This window comes from Orycteropus afer, unplaced genomic scaffold (assembly GCF_000298275.1).
Source record: "Orycteropus afer afer isolate SDZICR_OR568_19922 unplaced genomic scaffold, OryAfe1.0 scaffold00031, whole genome shotgun sequence".
Taxonomy (NCBI): Eukaryota; Metazoa; Chordata; class Mammalia; order Tubulidentata; family Orycteropodidae; genus Orycteropus; species Orycteropus afer.
Window position 1 is genome coordinate 3,660,659 of NW_006921618.1, and position 24,303 is coordinate 3,684,961.

The 24,303-nt window shown below is 39.8% G+C and overlaps 1 protein-coding gene across 1 annotated transcript in view; it reads right to left on the reverse strand.

Moving 5' to 3' along the window:
• UBR4 (ubiquitin protein ligase E3 component n-recognin 4) overlaps nt 1-21,980 on the reverse strand; it is a 180,860-nt gene extending 158,880 nt beyond the window's left edge. Inside the window, exons 1-11 of the mRNA XM_007935639.2 lie at nt 21,796-21,980; nt 14,249-14,346; nt 12,949-13,052; nt 12,066-12,195; nt 11,813-11,952; nt 10,438-10,540; nt 10,175-10,316; nt 9,903-10,027; nt 7,025-7,149; nt 6,351-6,410; nt 6,067-6,257 (exon numbers count right to left, since the gene is read on the reverse strand). Coding sequence (XP_007933830.1) covers nt 6,067-6,257; nt 6,351-6,410; nt 7,025-7,149; nt 9,903-10,027; nt 10,175-10,316; nt 10,438-10,540; nt 11,813-11,952; nt 12,066-12,195; nt 12,949-13,052; nt 14,249-14,346; nt 21,796-21,980 — 1,403 coding nt within the window. The remainder of the gene's footprint in view (nt 1-6,066; nt 6,258-6,350; nt 6,411-7,024; nt 7,150-9,902; nt 10,028-10,174; nt 10,317-10,437; nt 10,541-11,812; nt 11,953-12,065; nt 12,196-12,948; nt 13,053-14,248; nt 14,347-21,795) is intronic.
• Between the last annotated feature and the right edge of the window lie 2,323 nt (nt 21,981-24,303).

Genomic DNA, 24,303 nt, shown 5'->3' on the forward strand with positions numbered 1-24,303 from the left:
CTTGATGTTTCCTGCATCATTCAGTATTTTGCCTATAGAATCTCTCAATATTGCAACTCAAGGCTTAAATTATTTCTTCATTTCTTTCAGCTTGAAAAATGCCAAGCATGTTCTTCCCTTTTGGTTTTCAAACTCCAAGTCTTTGCACATTTCATTACAGTAATTAGTTTTGTCTGCCTGAGCTGCTCTTTGAAATCTTCTGTTCACCTCTTTTATCTTGTCATTTCTTCCATTTGCTTTAGATACTCTCCGCTCAAGGGCAAGTTTCAGAGTCTCTTCTGTCATCCATTCTGGTCTTCTCTTCTTTTCTCGTCTTTTTAGTGATCTCCTGCTTTCTTCATGGATAATGTTCTTGATATCCTCCCACAGTTCTTCTGGTTTTTGGTCACCGTTGTTCAATGCATCAAATCTATTGTTTAGTTGATCTCTAAATTCAGGAGGGATATATTCCCTGCATAGTAGATCATATGGCTATCTGATTCAAAATGTCCAAAAACAGTCCATTTTAGCTCACTAATGCCTAAGATGAGTTCTAGTTGCATAGTGGATAAGGCACCTGACTGCTAACCGGGTCAGTAGTTCAAACCCACCAGCTGCTCCACAGAAGGAAGATGGGGCGATTTACTTCCGTAAAGATTTACAGCCCCATAAACCCAATGGGTGTTGCTCTGAGTCGGAAACAACTCGATGGCAGTGAATTTTGTTTTCTCAGTTTAATGTCTAAGATACCGATCTTTATGCATGCCATTTTATTTTTGACAACTTCTAATTTTTCTACATTCATATATCCCATGTTCCAATTATTAATGGAAGTTTACAGCTGTTTCTTCTCATTCTGAGTTGTACCACATCGGCAAATGGAGGTCCTAAAAGCTTTACTTAATCCACATCATTAAGGTTGACTCTACTCTGAGGAGGCAGCTCTTCCCCAGTCATATTTTGAGTAACTTCTGATCTGAGGGCCTCATCTTCCAGCACTATATTGGACAGTGTTTCAGGGCTATTCATAAGGTTTTCACTGGCTAATTCTCTGAGAAGTGGAGGGCCTCCTCCATCTTCCAAGCCTGTCTTATTCTAGAAGCTCCACTGAAACCTATCCACCAAGGGTGACCCTGCTGGTATTTGAAATACCAGTGGCACAGCCTACAGCCTCACAGCAACATGCAAGCCACCACAGTACAACAAACTGACAGAACAAATATAGGAGAATAAAAACAAAGTTCCTAGTAAATCTGAGTAAAATTTTTTCTTTCTAAGATGTCCAAATGACAAAGGGTTAATAAATCTAATATAAAGAGAGTTCATGTAAACCATTAACAAAAGAAGACAAACACCACAGAGCAACTGGGGCAAAGTATGTAAGGCAGTTTATTAAAAAGAAACACAAATGACCAACAAATATGTGAAGGGAATGCAATCACACTAACAATCAAAGAAATACAAAAAGAACAATGTAATAACGTTTTTCTTCTCTAAGATTAGCAAATATGAAGACTAATAATATCCAGTTATAATATAGTAACACTAATAATATCCTCCAAAGAGGATGTGTGGAAATGGGCATGCTCACACATAGTTGGTTGGGATGCAAAATCAGTATAACTTTTCTAAAGAGTTCTTTGGCAAAACATTTCAAATTTTTAAATATGTGTGTCCTTTGTCATAACAACTGTACTTCTAGGAATTTCATCCAAGAGGATAATTAAACAAGTTCACCTAGATTTATGCCTAAGAAGGCTTATCAAAACACAGTTTATCAAAATAAGAAGTTTAGAACAATTTAAGTAAGTGTTCATCAGTTATTAGGTAACTATGGTATATAGTGGAATACCACCAGCTATTAAATTATATAAAGTATCAATATCACTGAAAAGATGTTTATAACATTTTATATACATGGATTCCATTTTCATAAATATGTATTTTACAGATGTAGAACACAAATGGCTAGAAGATTATTTACCAATTTGAGTGTACAATTTGGGATCATTTTTTTTCCTTCTTATACTCATCCATATGGTTTATTACTTATGTATCACATATTCCTTTTAAAATCTGAAGAACAGCAGCCATGGAAAAAATGTAACTGCTACTTCTCTGTAAAGATACACCTCTTGGCATTCTCCGATTTCTCTCCAGAATGCCAGGAATAAAGATAACCACTTACAAAGACACAAATCCACAAATCACTGTTCCCTCTGAAACATACCTACTTTGCTTACTGCCTACCATCTCTGATGCCTATTTCAAATTTCAACACTTCCTTAGGGAAATCTTTCTTGATTTCCCTGACCAGGTCAAAAACTTATAATACCTTCTAGTTGTAACATTACATGTATTTATATGAATATCTACTTCGTGTTTCTTGGGAATTTGTCCATTTTTTAGCTTATCACATCATTTCCAGAACCAATACAGAGTCTAGCACAAAAATGTAATTAGTTGTCGTCAAGTTGGTTTCGACTCAAAGCAACCCTATGTACAACAGAACAAAACACTGCCCAGTCCTGTGCCAATCTCCCAATCATGGCCATGCCTGAGCCCGCTGTTACAGCCACTGCGCCAATCCATCTCATTGAGGGTCTTCCTCTTTTCCACTGACCCGTCTCCTTTTCCAAGCATGACGTCTGGCTCCAGGGACTGATCCCTCCTGATAACATGATGAGACAAAGTCTGGCCCTTCTTACTTCTATGAAGCACTCTGGCTCTACTTCCAAGACAGATATATTTTCCCTTCTGGCAGTCCATGGTGTATTTGATAATCTTCATGAATGCCACAATTCAAATGTATCAATGCTTCTGTGGTATTCCTTATTCACTTTCCAGCTTTCACATATATATGAGGCTAATCAAAAGACAAACGCTTGAATCAGAAGCATCTTAGTATTCAAAGTGACATCTTTGCTCTTTAACATTTTAAAGCAGATTTAACATTTTCAGGAGATTTGCTAAGTGCAATATGTCACTTGATTTCTTGACTGCTGCTTCTTTGGGTGTTGACTGTGGATCCAAGTAAAATGAAATCCTTGACAATGTCAATCTTTTCCCCATTTATCATGATGTTGCTTACTGGTCCGGTTGTAAGGATTTTTGTTTTCTTTATGTTGAGATATAATCTACATTGAAGGCTACAGTCTTTGATCTTAATCAGTAAATACTTCAAGTCTTCTTCAGTCTCAGCAAGCAAGGCTGTCTCATCTGCACATCACAGTTGTTAACAAGTCTTCCTCCAATCCTGATGTTGCATTCTTCTTATCATCCAGCTTCTCTCATTATTTGCTCAGCATACAGACTGAATAAGTATGATGGAAAGATACAGCACAGAAAAGACCCTTGGTGGATAATCTGCTGAGTGATGCCCAGAACTGGATCTCTTCCTGAACTCCAGACTCAACACACCCAACTGCATACTCAACATCTCACATGGATGTCTAAGTAGGACCAAAATCAAATTCCTTATTTCTTCTTCTTGCTTTCATCCAACCTACTCCTAGACCAGTGTGCCTCATCTCAGTAAATCACACAACCCAGATGTTCAAGTCAAAAGTATTTTGATGTCATTTTTGATCCTCTTTTACACATACAACATCTAAGCCATTAGCAAGTCACATCAGCGGTACCTTCAAAGCACACCTCAATTGAATCTCTTCTCTCCCCCTTTACTGCCACTACCCCATTCCACGTCACCTTCATTTCTCATGTGGAGTAATGCATTAGCTTTCCAACTGTCCTCTCTCCTTGTCTTATCCTCCTACAGTCTGCTCTCAACACAGCAGGTAGAGTCTCAGACACTAATAAATCAGATCATGTCAATACTTCCCTGTTCAAAACCGTCTAACATTTACTAATTACACTTGATCCAGATGATTTGCCACCTAGCTACTTCTCAAACCCAATTTTTTATCACTCTCCCACCACAATAACTCCACTCTAGCCATGCTGACCTTGCTGGTCCGCCAAGATTCCAATCACACTGCCATCTCAAAACCTGGAGCAATTCCATGTGAAACATTTACATGGCTCACTCTGTCACTTCACATATGTCCTACATCTTATATCTTATCTTCAGACCTCTTTCCTGACCATCTTACTAAAACAGCATCCATTGTCACTCTCCAGCCCTTTGCTCTGGCTTATTTTTCTTCACCACAATTATATGTAATACTTCATCATGTATGTATTAGTATATTTGTTCACTGCTTCCCTAGTTAGAAGGTAAACTCCATCAGGGCAGGAATGTCACTTTCTTTCATCTATACCACCAATGCATAAAATAGAGCCTAATACAAAGTAGGGACAGAATGAATAAATAAAATACAGAAATGCCTGGGCATAGAAAACAGAGCCTTGAATGCACAGAAGTCTTATCTCTAACTTCTCTCTTAATAAGCAGGTCTGAGTGCCTAGACGTCATCAAAGCAGTAGCAACTGTTTTAGGAAGCAAGCTATGACACTTAAAAAAAATCTCCCCAATTTCAACATCATGCTCAACTGGCACAACATAGCACATAAAAATCTCATTCTACATCCTACTTTGGTGAGTACCGACTCGGGTATTAAAAGCTGTTGAACAGCCATCTAAGATCCAACTATTGGTCTCCCCTTGTCTGGAGCAAAGAAGAGTAAAGAAAACCAAAGTCATTTGGAAACAATTAGTCCAAGGATATGACCATGGGGACCTCAGCCTTCACAACCCTGAGACCAGAAGAAGTAGATGACACCAGCTTCCAATACCAATTACTCTGAAAGGGATCAAAATTGGAGGTCCTGGACAGTGCAGAAGAGAAAACACAGAACAAAATTCAAAAACACAAAAATGACCAGAATTACTGGTCAGACAGAGACTGATGGAAACCCCCAGACTATGGCCCTCTATTATCCTTCAGGCCTGGAACTGGACCCACTTCCATCAATTAGCTCTCAGACAAACAGTAGAAAGACCTATAAGCGGAACACCTATCCTAGCGAGATGTACCCACCTACGATAAGGAGATGCACCAATTAGATCAATCTACCATGAGAAATCAAAAGGGCAGCATTTGTCTAGAAGGAAGGTGGACAGTTAGGAATGCACAGATAAGAAGGGCACAGGGAAGAGGTAGGCACAGGGTGGAAAGCTTTTTATGGTTGGGGATTGTAATCAAGGCCATGAAACCAAATGTACACGAACTGTTGAGAGTAAAACGAACCTGCTTATAAATTTGCACCCAAATCACAATAAAAAAATTTTTTACAAAAAAGTATTCCCACTTTCCAAGTTAAAAATGCAAGGGAACATTTAACTCCAAGTCAAACAAGCCCATTTTACAAAACAAAATCATTCCTTCCTGACATGAAACTGACAAAAAATGCTAAAATTGAAACATTACATGGATATTTTCTCTACCTTACAACAGATAAGGAAACAAACAAAAAAAAAAAAATCAGAGAATGAGTGACTTATATCCAAAGTACATAGCTACAATCATCATGATTATCACCTTAGTTTTTAAATTCGAACCAGGTATATTGTTGTTAGGTGTCGTCAAGTTGGTTTTCGACTCACAGCAACCCCATGTGATGGAGTGGAACTGCCCCATAAGAGCTTTCTTGGCTGTAATCTTTATGGAAGCAAATCATCAGGTCCTTCTCCTGCAGAGCCCCTGGGTGGGTTCAAACCATCAACTTTTCTGTTAGCAGCTGGGCTCTTAACCATTGTACCACCAGGGCTCCTTCAAATCAGGTAAGGAAGTAAATTTTTCTATTAATTTGGAGGTAATAAGTTACACTACCTCCAGGCCCGAGTTTAGGAGAGCCCACTCCCTCTTTTGTAAGGTGCTCTGGTAGCATAGTGCCTAAAGCACTTGACTGCTAACCAGGAGGCTGGCGGTTCAAACCCACCAGCCACTCCTCGGAAGGAAGGTTGAACAATCCTACTTCCGTGGTGATAACTGTCTCGGAAACCCAAGGAGGGGTCACTAGGAGTCGGGGCTGACTCGATGGCAAATAACAACAACAAAGCTCCTCACCAATATAAAATGTCAGAGGAAAACAAGCAACATGGGAAGCAATTAAGTAGACACATACCCTTTTCCAGGCCCGAGTTTAGGAGAGCCCACTCCCTCTTTTGTCCGAGAAAGGATGTCTCTGACTCGGAGTGCAGCCAATGGATCTTTCTCCTTCCCCTTATCAGCCAAGGCAGTAGGACTGAGGTTCAGTATGAGGAAAAGACTATTTAACAAACACCAGGCACCCAGCAGTTGGAAGTTCTGATAGTGCTGTTATAAAAAGCACAAAATAAAAACCTAAATATAGAGGTAATCACATCTCCTAGACTGCAAGACATGAGCACAGCAGAAACTGCTTCTTACCTCACCACCAGCCCGGCGGGAATTGCTGATTGCTTGTCCAATCATGTCATAGATTTCAAGCTGTCCAATATCAAGCACAAAAATCTGAGCAAGTTCATATATTACATTCTAAGTGCTATATCCTACCCAAATTAATTTTATTTAAAGGAGTTTAATACTCTCAGGTTAATTTTCAATGATACAATTCCATCATACTTTCCTTTGATCTTCACGTGGAGATGACTCCCTCTCTTTATTCAGCTCAAACGTCCCCTTCTCAGAGAGGCTTTCCCTCTACCCAATCCCTCTACCCAATGCCAGACCCACACTTTCTTTCACACTTATTTTTTGCCATGTACTTATCACTACCTGAAATTATTTTGTTTACTGTATGTCTCCACTAAAAATACACTGACATACAGGAAGACCTCAAAAATATTTGTAGAATGAATAAATAATCTTTCACAAGGTCCAAGGCAAACAGAAAATTATAGTGTTATCTGCAAAGCCAACAGAGAAAGTATTTATTCAAGCCAATCCAACAAATCAACAAGCTGAATGCCTACCTCTCAGATCTACTACTCAAAGGGAAGGAGTGTAGAAATTACTCTAAATCCTTTCTCTATCAAAGAAGAAAGTAAAACTGGCCATGTTCCCTTATTTGAAAACTTAGGGCTCCCAGATGTTTAGCTTACACATTTCTGGACAATAGTAGCCGCATCACTTTCATAGTCTTCTTCTTTGGAACTGGTGGACCCTGTCCGTACTTGCTGGGTACTACCCACGTGAAGAATGGCCATGCAGGTTGCCACACTCACACCTGAGAAAGAAGATGCACACATTCCAATTCTGCTCATGGGGACTCCCACCAAAACCAATTCCAGTGTTTGATGGCTGAGCGTACACTCCATATAGGCATTATCCAAACGATTTTAGAACATGTCCATGCAAAAACCTGCACACAAATGTTTATGGCAGCTTTATTCATAATTGCCAAAGACTGCAAGCAACCAAGATGTCCTTCAACTGGTGAAATGATAAACAAACTGGTACATCTATACAATGGAATATTATTCATCAATAAAAAGAAATATGCTATCAAGCAATGAAAATACTTGGAAGAACCTTAAATCATACTATACGATTTGAACTATGTAACATTCAGGAAAAGGTAGAACTACAAAAACAGTAAAATGATCATTGGTTGCCAGGGGTTCAAAATAGGGGTGAGTGATAAATACATGAAGCACAGAGGTTTTACAGGTGCTGAAACTCTTCTGTATGCTACAGTAACCATGAATGCATGACATTATGTATCCCATAAACATGTACAACACAAAGTGAATCTTAATGTAACTATGGGTTTTCATTAATAACAAGGTATCGATACTAACTTGTTAACGGTAACAAACGTACCACACTAATGCAAGATGTTCATGATAGGGGAAACTAGGGGGAAAGAGGTGATTATAGGAACTCTATATAGTATCTGCTCAATTTTTCTGTAAATCTAAAACTGCTTTAAAAAAATGAAGTATATTCATTTTTTAAGTAATAAAAAAATACAGTGAAAAACTTTCAGATAGTGAAAAATATCCTCTCATGGACTGAACTGTATCACCCAAAAAATACGTGTTAGAATCCTAACCCCTATACCTATAGATGCAATTCCATTCAGTATAGGGTTTTCTCTGCTATGTCAACGAGTTCATGTGAGTATATGATGTCTTAAGCACAGAAGCAAACACAAATGAAGTAAAGACAGATGCCATGTGAAGGATCTCCAAGGATCACCAAGAAGAACGCTGAAGAAGCTGAGACAAGGATTTTTCCCCAGCGTAGATAGAGAGAGACTTCCCCTAAAAAACTAAATGCAGAGCACCAGGAATCTAATGTTGGAGACTGGCTTGGCAAGGGCACATTCTCATATGCACCCATTGCTTTCTAGTCTTACCGATCTTCTAGTGCAGGCAGCACACATGAATGGTTTTCCTAAAATACAGCTCTGATCATACCACACTTCAAAATTTACAATGGTCTCTACTGTCTACAGAATATGGTCCAATCTTAGCCCCTATTTCTAAGCCCTCTGTGATTTGGCCCTGCTCTTTCTTTCCAGCTATGCAACACTCAAATAGAGACTTAAATAAACACACTTTTGCAGTATGTGCCCCCAAACTAGGATACTTTTGGTCCTGTTTTTTCCTGTGTAGTATACTCAAGCTGAAATCCTACCTGCTGTACAAGAGAACTCCTTCATGACTTCTCAAGTGAAAGGAAGTTCTGCCTCCTCTAACCTTCCATAGCACTTTGTTCTCACCTCTCATTCATGTTCTTTTACATATAAAAGTTATTAATATTCTCTAAAAGATTCTAAGATCCTTAAGAGCAAAGCTGTCTTTATATTACTATTTGCCCACAGATGTGCAAAATAAAGCTGTTCAGGAGAATGTGTGGAGGTGACTCAACATCAACAATTTCTTAGTGCTCCCAAGGTCAGGTTTCTAAGACTGCATGTCCAAACCTTCACTTGCAGAACCAAGTAAACTTCTGAAATTGCTATACCTTCTAAGATATACCAAGCCTAAGGTATGTCTTGGAATATAAAATCAAGGATCACCGATTTAGATTATAAAGTTACTATGGCAATAACTTAAGAGAGACTAAAAACCAGATCCCAAGCCCCACTTCCAAGACAGCACGGCCAATGGGATGAAAGAGGCCTTTGTGGGAGTCTTATTTTTCAAAATGAATAGGTGCACCTGTTCCATAAAGCATTCTTCAAATCTGTTCCCACAGAGAAACTCAATCTCTCCTCTCTTTGTGTGTACAGAATATTCTTTTCTTATTGCCTTTATCATCTGTTTTATATTGTACTGTTCAAACCTACCAGCCACTCCTCAGAAGGAAGGTTGGGCAATCTACTTCCCTAGTGATACCCCCTCAGAAACCTAAGGAGGGGTTGCTAGGAGTCAGATCTAACTCGACAGCAGTGAGTCTGGTTTGGATTTGATGCAGCCCTAAGGAGCTCCGGTGGCACTGTGGTTAAAGCATTGGTTGCCTGACCAAAAGGTCAGTGGTTTAAACCCACCAGCCACTCCAAGGGTGAAAGATGCAGTGGTGTGCTTCTGTAAAGATTTACAGTCTTGCAAGTCCTATGGGGCAGTTCTATGCTCTAACAGGGGCACTAGGAGTCGGAATCAACTACACGGCAGGGTTTTGGATGTAGCCCTGTCTATTCTCCATCGCCCATTTATAGGCTCCCTGAGGGCAAGGACTACATGTTGTTCATCTCAGTATCTCAACAGTACTGGCATTTCGCCTTGCACATAGCAAACCCTTAACAAGGGTACATACTAGAAAATCAAGTGTACATATAATACAATGCCAACAGTTGGACCATAGGACAATTTATAAAGACTTCTACTGAGGCCTACTTCACCTGGATTAGATACTAGATAATCCTCAGGCCAATAGACCAAGTAAAGGAGAAGAGAATAGAGTACCCAGAAGGACTCTTATGGCTTCCAGACAATATAACTGGGCATGAGACCAAGCACAATAACCTCTTACCTGCATACAGACAACTTAGGCTGAGGACTGTCACATCTTGTAGACGAGAAGGATTGAGAGGTTCCAACACAGGTAGAGAAAGGGTATCCAATGCCATAGTTACATCAATCACTAGTGAATGGAAACTGAACATACCAGGGAAGATTAGTAAAATTATCTCACAGAATCACTTGTTTCTACAATCTGGTAGTTAAAGAAAGTCAGCATGTCATAAAAACTAACCAGTTGTATCTCTTAGAATGTAAAGCTTATATATCTTGGGAGCACCTTACCCGTTACGAACAGCAGTGGCATCTGCTACTGTTGCAGGCATGATGAAGAAAGAATTGGCCAACACTGCATCTTGAAACCGATTGATGTAGCGTAGGAAATATGGCAGGTTCAAACACACACGTAGCAGCTTCTCTGAGCCACCTGAATTAATGAGAAACCAAACAGGCCTCTATAGCTTTATTCTTCTCCACATAGAAGCAGCACACATAAAGAATTTTCGTAAGCACAATAATCAGTTTCATGACAATAAATGAAGTCTCACCAAGTTCTTGAAGACTAGCCACATTCTGAGCTATGAACACATTCTTTGTTTTAACAGCAGAGGCTTGATCTGTGGATGACTGCTCATCACTTTCTCCTTCCGCCTGAAGAAACAATGATATGAAAGATATCAAGATAGCTACCGTCTGTTCGCTCCTGCTGCCCTGGAGCTCAGAGCCAAAACCCACTGTCCAATGTAGTGCCACATTACAGGTTGAACTGTGTGGTGTGTGTCCTTCAAAAGTAAGTGTTGAAATCCTAAGCCCTAGAACCTGTGGATGTAATCCTACTGGAGAATAGTTTTCCTTGTTGTGTTAATGAGGCCGTGAGTGTAGGATGTATCCTAAACCTAGCAACTTCTGAGTGATATAACCCAAACCCAACCCACTGCTATCCAGTCAATTCCAACTCACTGCAACTCATAGGACAAAGCAGAACAACCCCATACGGTTTCCAAGGCTGTAAATCTTTACAGAAGTAGACTGTCACATCTTTCTCCTACAGAGTGGTTAGTAAGTTCAAACCACTGACCTGTCAGTTAACAGTTGAGTGCTTTAACCACTGTGCCACTAGGTCTCCTTGAGTGATATAAAGAGCAGCATAAACAGAATTATATAAGCACAAACAGAGAAGGTAGATGCCATGTGAAAATAATCAAGAAACTGAGGAAAGCTGGCACTACAGATGCTGAGAGATTAAGATCTTCCCCCAGAGCTGACAGAAGTAGCTTTCCCCTAGAGCTGGTGCCCTGAACTCAGACTTCTCGCCTTCTAAACTGTGAGGAAATAAATTTCTGCTGGTATTTCTGTTAACAACAGTGCTAGGAAACTAAAATGTTCCATAAATACTCTTCAGAATCCCCAATCAACACTGGGAAAATTCCCATGAATGCTGGGAAAAATACAGGTTATTTTCCTAAGGGGAAGGGAAAATATATAACTTATAAAAATACATACTTCAGCAAGTATAGAGCAATCCCTTTTACAGAGAACTGTATATGTTCTTTATAGTTGTTTATTTATATAAAGAAATGCCCAGAAGAAGGGCCATCAACATGTTAATAATCACTGTGGAAAGGAGTCAGAGTTGAGTTTTACACTTTTTTTGTTTTGTATTCTTCTATTTTTTTTTTTCTATCATAGGAATATATGTCATTTTATATATCACAAATGTTGTTGTCAGGTGCCATTGACTTGGTTCCAATTCATAGCGATCCTATGTACATCAGAACAAAATGTTGCCTGGCCCTATGCCATCTTCACAATAGTAAGGTGTTTGAGACCATGTGTTTATTACTTATTTTTTCTAGTGTTATTATCTCAATCAATACCACTGAGACGCGAACACGGGCCTTCGCAATTGGCTCAGTAACTCACCAGAGCCTGTGGGCTGACGGGTGGTGATGTTACAGTTCTAGGGTTGAAAACTGAGGTCAGCTGATTCAAAAAATTCATCTGTACTTCTTTCTGCCTCAGTTCGGGGCTTACTGGAGAGGCCAGATCTTTTTGATCTTCCACTATAAAAACACAAAGGCAAAAAAGGGATGAAGAAGGTACTGCTAGAAGGCAAAATAGAAAAAGCTAATCATAGGAGTGGCCAAGCAACCACACCTGTCAAAAGAACACCCACCATCTGAAAGTGTCTTCACTGTTTGTGGCAGCTTGGCAGATTTCATCATTGCTGTGAATGTGATGATTTCAGTTCTGTCGAGTCTGCTGCAGCCAGTGCATAGGCCTTTGATCAGGAGAATCAGGTGTTTCTGGGAGGGAGGAGGGGGGACTCAAATATGTCACTCAGAAGATCTTACTCTTTTGGGAATTCTAACTGGCATGGGGCCAAATTGAGATTTATATCAAAAGCTACAAATTGGGAAAAAACACTACAGCAGAGCATGCAAGCTAATGGTCTTCAGACCTTATCTGGCTTACAGATCTATTTTATTTTTTTCTTGTATTTTTTTAAATTTGAAGTAGTGACTCACTTTTAAAAAACAGAAGATTTCACTTACAAATCCAGATTTCTTTCCTCTTTCAATAATTCACAAGCTATAGCAACTTGACCTTCATTCCTACATGGCAAAAATCAGCAGGAGCCAAACAGCAGTTGACTGACCCCTTTAGATGCGGCATGCACTCTCTCAACTAGCACACTTCACTCATTTTATGTTACCAGTGTGGTCCCTGTAGGCACATAGATTTACAATCCTTGATAGAGTCTCTGCAGCCATTGACGTGGCGATCAACAAACTACAGCCCCCACCATTTGCTTTTGTAAATAAAGTTTACTAGAACACAGCCATGGTCACTCATTTACGTATTGTCTATGGCTGCTTCCACACTACATAGGTAAAGTTGAGTAGTTGTAACAGAGACATAGGGCCCATAGTATTTACTTTCTGGCCTAAGACGGAAAAAGTTAGCTGACCCCTGCTCTACACCATCCCTTCACCATCAATTCCCTTGTCATAATTTTACCTCAAAGTAAGCGCCAGAAATGGGCCCATCACTCTCACCTGGGACACAGCACAAGCCTCATCTGGATTCTCCAGGCGTAAAAGAGAAAACTCAATTAGGACTTTACAAGCTGCTGCCACTGACTGCAGTTGGTTCCGGGGAACTGAAAAAGTAATAAACTTCACTTCAGATTGCTATAACTTACTTCAGCATCATAGTTACTAAATCAAGCAAAGCAAGTATTGGGTTCCATATGGCAAACATTCCCAATATTATTCCATGATAATAATCCAAGTTTATTCATAATCAAGGTCCTAAGAGGCAAACAAAGGCATCCTAGCACTGATAGCCATCAATTTATTATAGATCATTTACATTTACTCAAAATTAAGACAATTATAATAACAGCAAATACTACATCATACTTATTATGTGCCAAGTACTTCAAATATATTAACTTATTTAATCCCTAAACCAATTCTATGAGGTGGCTACTATTATTATTCCCTTTACCCCTCCTTTTTTAACAGATGAGGAAACTAAAGCCCAGAGTGGTTAAATGACTTGCTGAAAAGTCACCCTGCTAGATTCAAATCCAGGAAGTCTGACTCTAGACTTTACGCTCTTAAGCACAGATGACACTAGATCTCCTTCCCCTTAAGTTCTAAATGCCTTTTCACAAGGAATTTCCTACACAAAGTGTCTTCAAGCTAAAAGTGATTCTTCCACCAGTATCAGCATCAATAATAAACAGCAATAGACACTGAAAGATTATTCAACTCCATAGTTTCCTTTCAGTTCACTTGCTTAGCAAATTATTCAAGTAAGTAAACAAAATTCTTCAGGACTATTTGTTAGATTAAAAAAATAAGATGAAAATGTAAAATTTAAAAAAAAAATTAAAAAAAGGGTAAAATAAGGGTTTGGTCACTTTTTAGGTAAAAGTTAAGAAAATGGGGAATTGAAGTTGAAATTCCCACAAAAGGAAAATTCACTTTTTCACCAAAACTAAAAAAGAACTAGAATCATGGTTAGTGGCTGCTAACCCAGAGGTCAGCATTAATCCCCATCGCCTAAGTGTTAACACACTAACAATTACACACGTGAAATCTAAAATAAAAGGTGTTTGATTAAGAGTAAGGGAGGTTGGCTTAATGGGTTATGAAGTCAGTGTCCAAGCCCAGTAGTTTTTAAACCCCACTTGGGTGGCCTAGGGAAGAGTAGCTATTGGAGCCTCATCATAGTTGAGTGCTAAAGCACTGACTTCATTAACAACTTGTTCAGACAACCTAACAAGAAGATAAACAATCCCCCTATTCACAAGCCCTCAGAACGCAGTGACAAGAGTGGAATACTTACTGAGGCTGCAAACTGTTGTAATATAATGTGTGGAAAGTGCAACAAAAGATGAGTAGAATGGCTCATACTGCTTCTCGTGGTGCAGGATTTCTGATTCACTGCAAACACAATAATTCAGCAAACATTCACTGAGTGTTTTCTATATGTTGGATACCTACTTTACAGGCACTATCTTATTTAATCCTTATAACAATCCTACCTAGTATGTACTACCATCATTTCTGTATTCAAAATTGGGAAAGTGAAATTTAAGAGAATGAAAACTAAGTACCTTGTTCAAGGTACCAGTTTTAGTAAATGGCAGAGGCTAGTAAACAGGATGTATTTTCAAACTCAATTAGAATTTTAAAAATGTAACTAAAAACGTAACAGGATACCATTTTGTCCTATACTTTGCCAGTTACTGACTGGCAAAGACCAAAAGCTAACAATGCCTGGTGATGTCCAAAAAGGAGTAGACCAGAGTACTCATAAATTATTGAGACTATAGATTAGCAATCCATCCTGAAGACCAAACAAGGCTAGTCCATAATGCAGTAACTTTAAACAAATCAAAGGTCAAGGTCCTTTCACCCAAGTCACAATAAAAAATAAAATAAAGAGGTCTTTTGCAGCAGACTTGCCCAAGGCAAAAAAAAAAAGTCAAGGTCCTTAAGAAATCGCGTTGCTTTTGTTGTTGCCGATGAGTTGGCTGAGTTACAGCAACCCCATGAGAGCAGAGTAGAACTGCTCCAGAGTATTTTCAAAGCTATTACCCTTTCAAAGCAAATTGCCAGGCCTTATTTCTCAGATACCACTAGGTAGGTTTGAACAGCCTTAACCTTTTGAAGAAATCTAATCAGTGCAGAAAACCAAAATTTACCAGGTACTATCATTCTTCCCCCCATTTAGGTATACAGCTAGATTACAAAGGATTCAGTGATTTTAATCATCTCTCTTTAGTCCTCTTGTGTGAAAATCTTCAACCCAACTAAGCCTAGTCTGGATACATTTATACTGTTCTATCAAATCAGATACTAATCTTGAATCCATGAAACAAGAAAGAAAAGACAAGACCAAAATGTATCTTACTAAATGGACAGAGCAGAGAGATTTGTGCTAAATAGTTTCTTTAGTGAGTTAATTCTCCAACAAGAAATAACAACCGAGGGAGGAAAATGTAAACAGAGTCAGGACTCTAATTCACTGCAGGCAAGACTAAACCAAAGAACCAAATCCACTGCCACTGAGTTGACTCCGACTCCTAGTAAGCCTACAGGACAGACTAGAACTGCCCCATGAGGTTTCCAAGACTGTAAATCTTTACAGAAACAGACTACCTCATCTTTCTCCCACAGAAAGGCTGGTGTGTTCAAACTGCCAAACTTCTGGTTAGCAGCCAAATGCTTTAGCCACTGCACCACTAGAGCTCCTCCAGGCAAGACTATCTATCACTTGCCAAATCAACACAGGAGTCATAGACAAGTCACTTCCAAAGGTGCCAATGTGAGTGATGAATAACCTCAAACAACATTTAAGGATTTGCTATTTGGAGACTTGTTGTTGTTGTTGGTATGTGCCGTCGAGTCAGACCCAACTCATAGCAACCCCTCCTTGGATTTCCGAGGCAGTATCACTACGGAAGTAGATTGCCCCATCTTCCTTCCGAGCAGTGGCTATTAGTCAAGGATAAATGAGTAGTTATCAAAGATTAGTCTCTTATCTTGGACTCTTCTTCACCAAGAAAAAAATATTAACAGAGCACCTATGATGTACAAAGATCTTCCTGCCCAGCAAGGCTCATCTGTCTCTATTTGTCAGGACAGTTAAAAAAGGAAAAACAAAAACCTTTAAACATCAAGAAGCATTTAAGTTTCTAGTGACCATCACATTTGACAGGCTCATAACACATTCATCAAAAATTCCCTACCAAATTCCCTTGCTTGTTCTCATGTACTTTACTTGTTCTCAGGTTTTCCCACTTTGCAATTTCATGTACTTTAACTGAGTTATTTATCTTCCCTGCTTTATTCCAAAGGGTCAGAGCTGCTTACCACCACTTTTCTGAGTTAAACTGATTTACCAAAACTAAGAGGAAAATCGCTCATTCAAAAGAGAAACTTATCCTGCTGCTTTCATTCTCATTCTAATCATGAAATAGATTTAAAACACAGGAGTAAACTCATTTAATTGCCTGGTTCAATGTTACCACGTTGTTATTTAAGGTACCCTACTTCCTGTCCTAGAAATACACAACTGCCTTATTGCAATAAAAGAAAAGAAGAAGAATGTACTCTGAGCAAAGATGGACAATGGCACAGAAAAAAAAAATGGAGCAGTCTTGAACTATGCCTTATGATTTGCTTAGGTAATTAAGGATAAATTAGTGAGAGAGTGAGTTTAAAAATACTTGAAGGAAGGAGCAGAGAAATAATGGACATGTGTGTGGCCAAAAGGGCAATGTACTCTCTCTTGATTTTAAAGAAGCAAGTGTGCGTGAGTCACCAAGTAAAGATGTGTTGCACACTTAACCCTACCCTCATTCTCCAAGGATCTGACAGCCATGAAAGGAGGAAAAGAAATGAAAAATGGAACAAAAGGGAGGAAGTTAGGGTAGGAAGAAAATGCATGAAGCAACTATGGCAAATATAATACAGAAGAAGAAAAACAAGGAGACTTAACAATAAAAGCCTCTCTCTCTTCTTGATGGTAAAATTATTTTCCTAAAACACTTGATTCTTCCAACAAACTTTATAACAATAACACCACCAAGCCTGAAACACTGCTGAAAGACAAGGAATCAGAAGCTTTTATACTGCATATTAAATACATGCACTGCAGGGTACAAAAAGAAAAGCACCAGTCAGGTTAGAGAAACCCCATTTGTCATCTAAGTATAAAAGAACTGGTCGGAGCCTGGAAACATGGAGTTTTTTTAGGAAGAGGTGCATATTTGAGCAGAGAGCAAAATAAAAGGCTAAGGATTCACGTCCCTTCACCCTTAGGTAACACTATTCAAATCTTTGTAAACTGTGTAAAGTCCACAAAGCCCTTTCTGCTCATCAAATTTATAAACTCCCAAGTACAGAATCCATTGTGTTTATTTCTTTCACGATGCTTACAATTATGCTTATTCATTTTAAGAAATATTATTGTATGTCTTTGTGCCACAGAGTGGTTATCTAACACATGTTAACCAAAGAGCTGAAAGCTTTCTGATATGGCCTTCACACTCCTGACAAACCTATGGTGAATATGATACTGAGATATGGAAACACTAAGTAGTCCCAGGATTAATCTCACAATTATAGTCTATCTTTTTGTGGTGAAAGGAGCTCTGGTGGCACAGGGTTCAAATCCACCAGCTGCTCCATGGGAGAAAGATGTAGCAGTCTGCTTCCGTAAAGATCTACACACTTGGAAACACTATGGAACAGTTTTACTCTGTTCCCATAGAGTTGCTATGAGTCAGAACTCAATGGCACTGAGTTTGGGTTTGAGTTTTGGGTGAAGGGCTCTTTTTCTGTAGGTCAATCACCAACTTAAAACTACAGCATACAAGCTTAAAAGATCACAGCAACAGTGCTTCCCTTTCTTCTTTGAAAAACTTCTGGGAAATGACTGTGTATTATTTAATGGAGATGTTGTGACAGCCTTGCCAAGTAGGTCTCTCGGCCTAAATTCTATCAAATACCTGGAAGGCAGAGACTGTCAAAGAGGCTTATCACTAAGGAGGCCAGGGCAGCCCAGGAAGAACTGGCTTAGGAAAAGGGAGCTTTTAAAAAAAGAAAAATCTATAAAGAGACAATGAAATTGTTCAATGACAACCATGCTCACCAGCAAATCTTGTACAAAGTTAAGAAAATAATTCTTTATTTGATATTGTCTTAAAACTGAAAGCAGTATTTAGCAATTATATTAATTTACTTCACATATGGCATGTGCTTGAGTGAACTGGGTCTAGCTCCACTTCTGGTCTAGAAAAGTAATGGTGTTTAAAAGAACTTCAGTCTTTACTACCAAAAGACATGCTAACGACAGTGGAAATGAAAATGACTTCTCTTTAAGAAAACTCAGATTGCTTTTTCTTTAAAAAAAATCTAATGACGCTTTTTGAGACTATGCTTACCAATTTAACCATTATCAATTTATCACAAATAATTTGGTTACAAAGCCAAATTTAACAGAGTCAATACAGAGGAATTTTTTTATCTACCTTTTCTTCAAACCTAAAGGTCAACTTCATCTATACCAAACTCACTGCCATGGAGTCAGATCCGACTCACTGCGACCCCTCCTTGGGTTTCCAAGGCAGTATCACTACGGAAGTAGATCGCCTAATCTTCCTTCCGAGGAGTGGCTGGTGGGTTTGAACCACCAGCCTTCTGGTTAGCAGTCAAATGCTTTAGGCACTACACTACCAAAGCTCCCGATTCCATCTATAAAAGCATGAAAATGCATGTGTCATCATCCCCAGGAGTCTAAAGAGACTAATCCAATGCCTCCAGGCTGCCAGATAGGAGGTAGGAGCTGGAATGTCCAAGTTGGATAAGCAGAGACTAAGAGACTGAAACAGAAAAAAAAAACAGAGGGTCCCTGGAGACAAGGAAGAAAACATGGCAGGTGCAACAACAGAGGAAAATAAAAACAAAACAGGAACTGCAGAAAATGGGAGTGGTAACCATAAAACTGACATAGCAGCCTGGGCACCTAAATTTTTGATTAGCTATAAAACAAAGCCCACGTCAGCATCTGTTGGCTTCAATCTAGTGCCATAATTGGTGGTCATAACTCACTATTCAAGCAGTGTTTCCACAACTCTGAGACCCTTATTTCTTTCTGAAAGGCAAATAAATAAAACTTTTGAGAGAAAGAATATAGAAAGCAGGGTACTAACTGTTGTGCTAAAATCTAGAATTGACAAACTAAGCTCTGTATTTTACTGTCCACATCTAAGAATGGTTTTACATTTTCAATGATTAAAAAATAAAATATTTCATGACATGTAAATAGTATATGAAATTTACATTTCAGCATCCATAAAAACATTTTGGAACACAGCCACACCCATTCATTTATGTATAGCATATGGCTGCTTTTGCCCTACAATGGTAGAGCTCAAATAGACCAACGAAAAACCTAACTCACTGATGTCTAGTCAATTCAACTCATATCGACCCAGAGGTGGTATCTCTACGGAAGTATATTGCCCAATCTTCCTCCCAAGGAGTGGCTGGTGGGTTTGAACCGTCAGGCTTCTGGTCAGCAGTCAAATGCCTTAGGCACTATGCCACCAGAGCTCCCACAAAGAGACCATATGGCTCAAAAATATTTACTATCTGGCCCTTTACAACGAACCCTGGTGATGCAGTGGTTAAACGCTGGGCTACAAACGAAAGGTTGGTGATCTGAACCCACCAGCAGCTCTGAAGAGAAAGATGTGTCAGTCTACTTCTTTAAAGATTTACAGCCTTGAAAACCCTTCAGGCCAGTTTTACTCTGCCCTACAGTGGGAGCTCTGGTAGCATAGTGGCTAAGACACTTGCCTGCTAACCAGACGGCTGGCGGTTCAAACCCACCAGCCACTCCTCGGAAGGAAGGTTGAGCAATCCTACTTCCGTAGTGATACTGCCTCGGAAACCCAAGGAGGGGGTTGCTATGAGTCGGGGGGCCAACCCTATGGCACATAACAACAACAACAGGGTCACTATAAGTCTGAATTGACTCAACAGCAGTAGGGTTGCTTGGGCCCTTTACAGAAAAACATTTGCTGACTTCTTGATATTTTCAGTTGTTTTAGCTGTACAGAACTTTTACATTTTTTCTTTGGATTTTTTTTCTTCTTAAGGTCAAACTCTTCTCATAGAGCCTAAAAAAGACACATGAGCAGACTTTCAAATTTAGGTGAGCCACAGGAAAAAAAAAAAAAAAAAAGATTTCATGGGATCTTGCCTTCCAATTAAAGTTTGTGTTACTAAACATCCATCAGATTGGACTTCCTTTGTAAACCATGAAGAGAGATATAACAAGTATCTATGAGCACAGGCAACTCTTGCTTATCTCAGTTAATATAGGATGCATGAGGGGCCACTAACACTTATACTGCAAAATTCAAAGCTAGTTTGGTGTATTCGGTTTTGGCTCTTTGCACAGGTTGCTTAATCGATGTAATTTAAAATGCATGGACCCAGAATAAAGGATGTATGGCAGGATGTCAACAAATGACTTTATTATCTTCTCAGTTCATGTTCATAAAAGCAAATGTTCTAAAAGGAGTGAACATTCTTGATTTTAAGTAACATGATCAGTATAATTCAGAAAAAAATACCACTAATCCAAATGCTTAAAATTAAAAAAAAAAAAGCTACATAATTTGAGGGCAATATCTTTGACACTTGTTTACATATTCAAAATGGTCTTGGCTTAATGATTATATAGGAAAATCCATCTGAAAGTTAACTGTGAAGATATCAAATCCAATCATCACTTTATTATTAAAATAAAAACAAACCAAAAAAACGCTCTGCATCCAAAGCATAAAAAAACTAACAAAGCACAATAATAAACAATGTCAGCCCATGGGTCTCCCTTAAGTAACAAATACCAATGTCTAACCTTCTGGATAATCTAGGTAGACCAGTGAAGCTAAAATGACCCACTGAGAAAATGCAGGGAGTTGCTCAAAAAACGTTTGGCTAGAATAATGAAAGTGAGACTGGTTTTAAGAACACAAGTCTGTCACTAAATTAACGAAAGGCTGCTCTGACCAGAGAATGTCAGCAACAGAAAGGTACTCTGGTATCACCACTTTTGCATCCAATTCTCACAATCTAAGAAACTCTCTACAAAAAGAAAAATCCAAATAACAGCAGAACAACAACTTCGTTTGTAAAAGATTCTGGAGTTACTTCATTGAAAGGAGAGAGAAGAATAAATCTTTCTTTGGGAAAATAATGATTTCTCAGACTACCACATGAAAACGTTTTTAATCAAAGACCGTTACTGTAGAAATGTATATAGTAAGTGCATCGTAAAAAGAAAGTCATCATTGGTAACTAACTAGTGGCTTGAGCCATAGAAACAGCACGTGCCGCCAGCGAATATACATCACAGAAAGACCGTTATTAAATTATGTGTAGGTATCCAATTTAAAACCCCCGGCTCGGCTCCGGCCTCTGCTCTGGCTGGGCGGAGAGGGGATCAGCGAGAGCCAGAAATGCAAACTCATCAACGCCCTGACCTTAAGACAGGGGGCAGTCCCGGGGACGTTCCCATTATAGCGCATTTCAAAGATCTCGAAGTCACTCACAAATGTGTCCGGCCACGCCCTTCCAAGACACTATCCTCAAAACTTTTGCTCGAGAGGGGAAACTGAGGCACCGATGATTTACAGGGTGTGGTAGACGATCTCAGACAAGCCTTCGTGTCTCAGGGTCGGTGAGTCACTTAGCTGTGGCTGAGGAGTCCCCCGAAAGGCAGGAGGCAGCCCGGGAAGCAAATCTACACGATCTGACACGACTTCCCCTCCCCCACCCTGCGACCGCCCCGTCGGGGACGCCGCCCGGTACCTCTCGATGACTGAGGCCACCAGCTGCGGCAACTCCTTCATCTCGAAGGCGGAGTAGGACGCGGACAGCAGAGGCCGCACTGCCACTTCCCAGCCCGGGGTCGAGTCAGCCCCATCTGCCGGGGCCCCGAGTGTCGGCGCCGCTGCCGCCGCCTCGGTCGCCTCTTCGCCGCCACTCGTCGCCATCTTTCGTCGTACTACTGCGGCTCCCTCCGGGGGCTTGCCACCGGTTCAGCTCCGCCTCCCGGGAGTGGGCGGAAGTGACGTAATGGGTTGCGTCAGACAACGCGACGCAGTCGCCGGCCCAAACGCGACGCGCAGGGATCTCTTTTCCCCGGGGTGCCAGGGCGGGTCGGAGGAACCACGCCTGCGCGGGACGCAACACTTAAGGTAAAGGCGGTAGAGCATTAATCACTGCGTCTGCGCACTGGAATTCGTTCCTGAAAATGGAACGCGTAAATCAGGTCGGGGCATACTTGAAAGGTGAGTTTGGAGCCTGGTTTTACTTCGCAAGTCCGGGCATTAGGGTAGACTAAGTATCAACAAACATGGTGGACCCAGGGAGCTGAGAACAAGAAGAAGAAGCCGAAACCTAATTTCAACTCCTTGTTTGTCTTCCTAGTTCCTACCCCGTAATAGTAATACTGTAAAGTCTCACGGTTTACAAAGCTGTTTCTCCTTCTCACACCACCGCTCGCTGTTATTTTAATCACTGCTTATTTCCTTCGTGCTCAAATCCCTTATGTCTTGATACCTTCAGTAATATTATTATTGCTAGTTGTCCTCCAGTCGATGTTGTTAGGTGCCCACGAGGCGTTTCTGATCAGAGAGACTGTACAGTAGAAGGAAATGCTGCCTGGTCCTCCGCCATCCTCACTATTCTTGCAGTGTTTGAGCAGGCACTACGTCAGTCCATGTCATCAAGAGTCTTCCTCTTTTTCACTGACCCTCTATCAAGCATGATGACTTTCTCCAGGGACTGGCGCCTCCTAATAGCATATACAAAGTACCGGACACAAAGTCTCGCCTTCCTCGCTTCCACGTACGTAGCATTCTAGCTATATTTCTTTCAAGACAGATTTATTCGTTCTTCTGGCAGTCCATGGTATATGTTTAATATTATTCACCAAGAACAGTTAAAAGGCATCGGTTCTTCCGTCTTTATTCATTGTCCAGTTTTCACATGCGTATGAGGCAGTTGACAATATCATGGCTTGGATCTCACACCCACCTTAGTCCTCAAAGAGACATCTTTTGCTTTTTTGCACTTTAAAGAGGTGTTTTGCAAAATCTTTTGATTTTTTAACTGCTGCTTCCATGGGTGTTGATTGTAGATTCAAGTAAAATAGAATTCCTTGACAGCTTCAGTCTTTTCTACACTTACCATAATGTTGCTTATTGGTCTAGTTATGAGGATTTGTGTTTTCTTTATGTTGAGGTGTAATCCATACTGAAGGCTGCAGTCTTTGATTTTCATCAATAAGTGTTTCAAGTCTTCCTCGCTTTCAGCAAGCAAGGTTGTGTCAGCTGCATATCACAGGTTATTAATCACTCTTCCACCAATCCTGAAGCCATGTTCTTCTTCAGTAGTCCAGCTTCTCAGATAATTTGCTCACATACAGATTGAATAAATATGATGAAAGGATATACAGCCTTCCCGATCCCAAACCATGCAGTATCCATCCCCTTGTTCTGTTCTAAAGACTGGTGTATGTCCAAGTTCCTCATGAGCACAATTTAGTGTTCTGGAATTTCTAATCTTCACAATGTTATCCATAATTTGATGTGATTCACACAGTTGAATGCCTTTGCGTCCAATAAAACAAAAGTAAACATCTTTCTGGTATTCTCTGCTTTCAGCCAAGATCCATCTGACATCAGCAATATCCATCTGACATCAGCAATAATATCCCTTATTCCACGTCCTTTTCTGAATCCAGCTCTAACTTCTGGCAGTTCCCTGCCTGTACTCCTGCAACTGTTTCTGAATTATCTTCAGCAAAATTTTACTTACTTGTGATATTAATGATACTGTGATAATTTCCACATTCTGTTAAATCACCTTTCTTTAGAAAGGCCAGAAATATGGATCTCTCCCAGTCAATTGGCCAGGTAGCTATCTTCCAAATTTCTTGGCATAGACAAGGGAGCACTTCCAGCATTGCATCTGTTTATTGAAACACCTCACTTGGTATTCCATAAATTCCTAGAGTCTTGTTTTTCACTTGTGCCTTCCATGTAATTTGGACTTCTTCTTTTAATACTATCAGATCTTGATCATATGCTACCTCTTGAAATAGTTGAATGTTTATCAGTTCTTTTTGGTACATTGACACTGTATTTCTTCCATTTTCTGTCGATGCTTCCTGCGTCATTCATTGTATTGCCCATAGAATTCTTCAGTATTTCAAATTGAGGCCTGAATTTTTTCTTCAGTTCTTTCAGCTTGAGAAATGCCAAACATGTTCTTCTCTTTAGGTTCTAACTCCAGATCTTTGCACATTTCCTT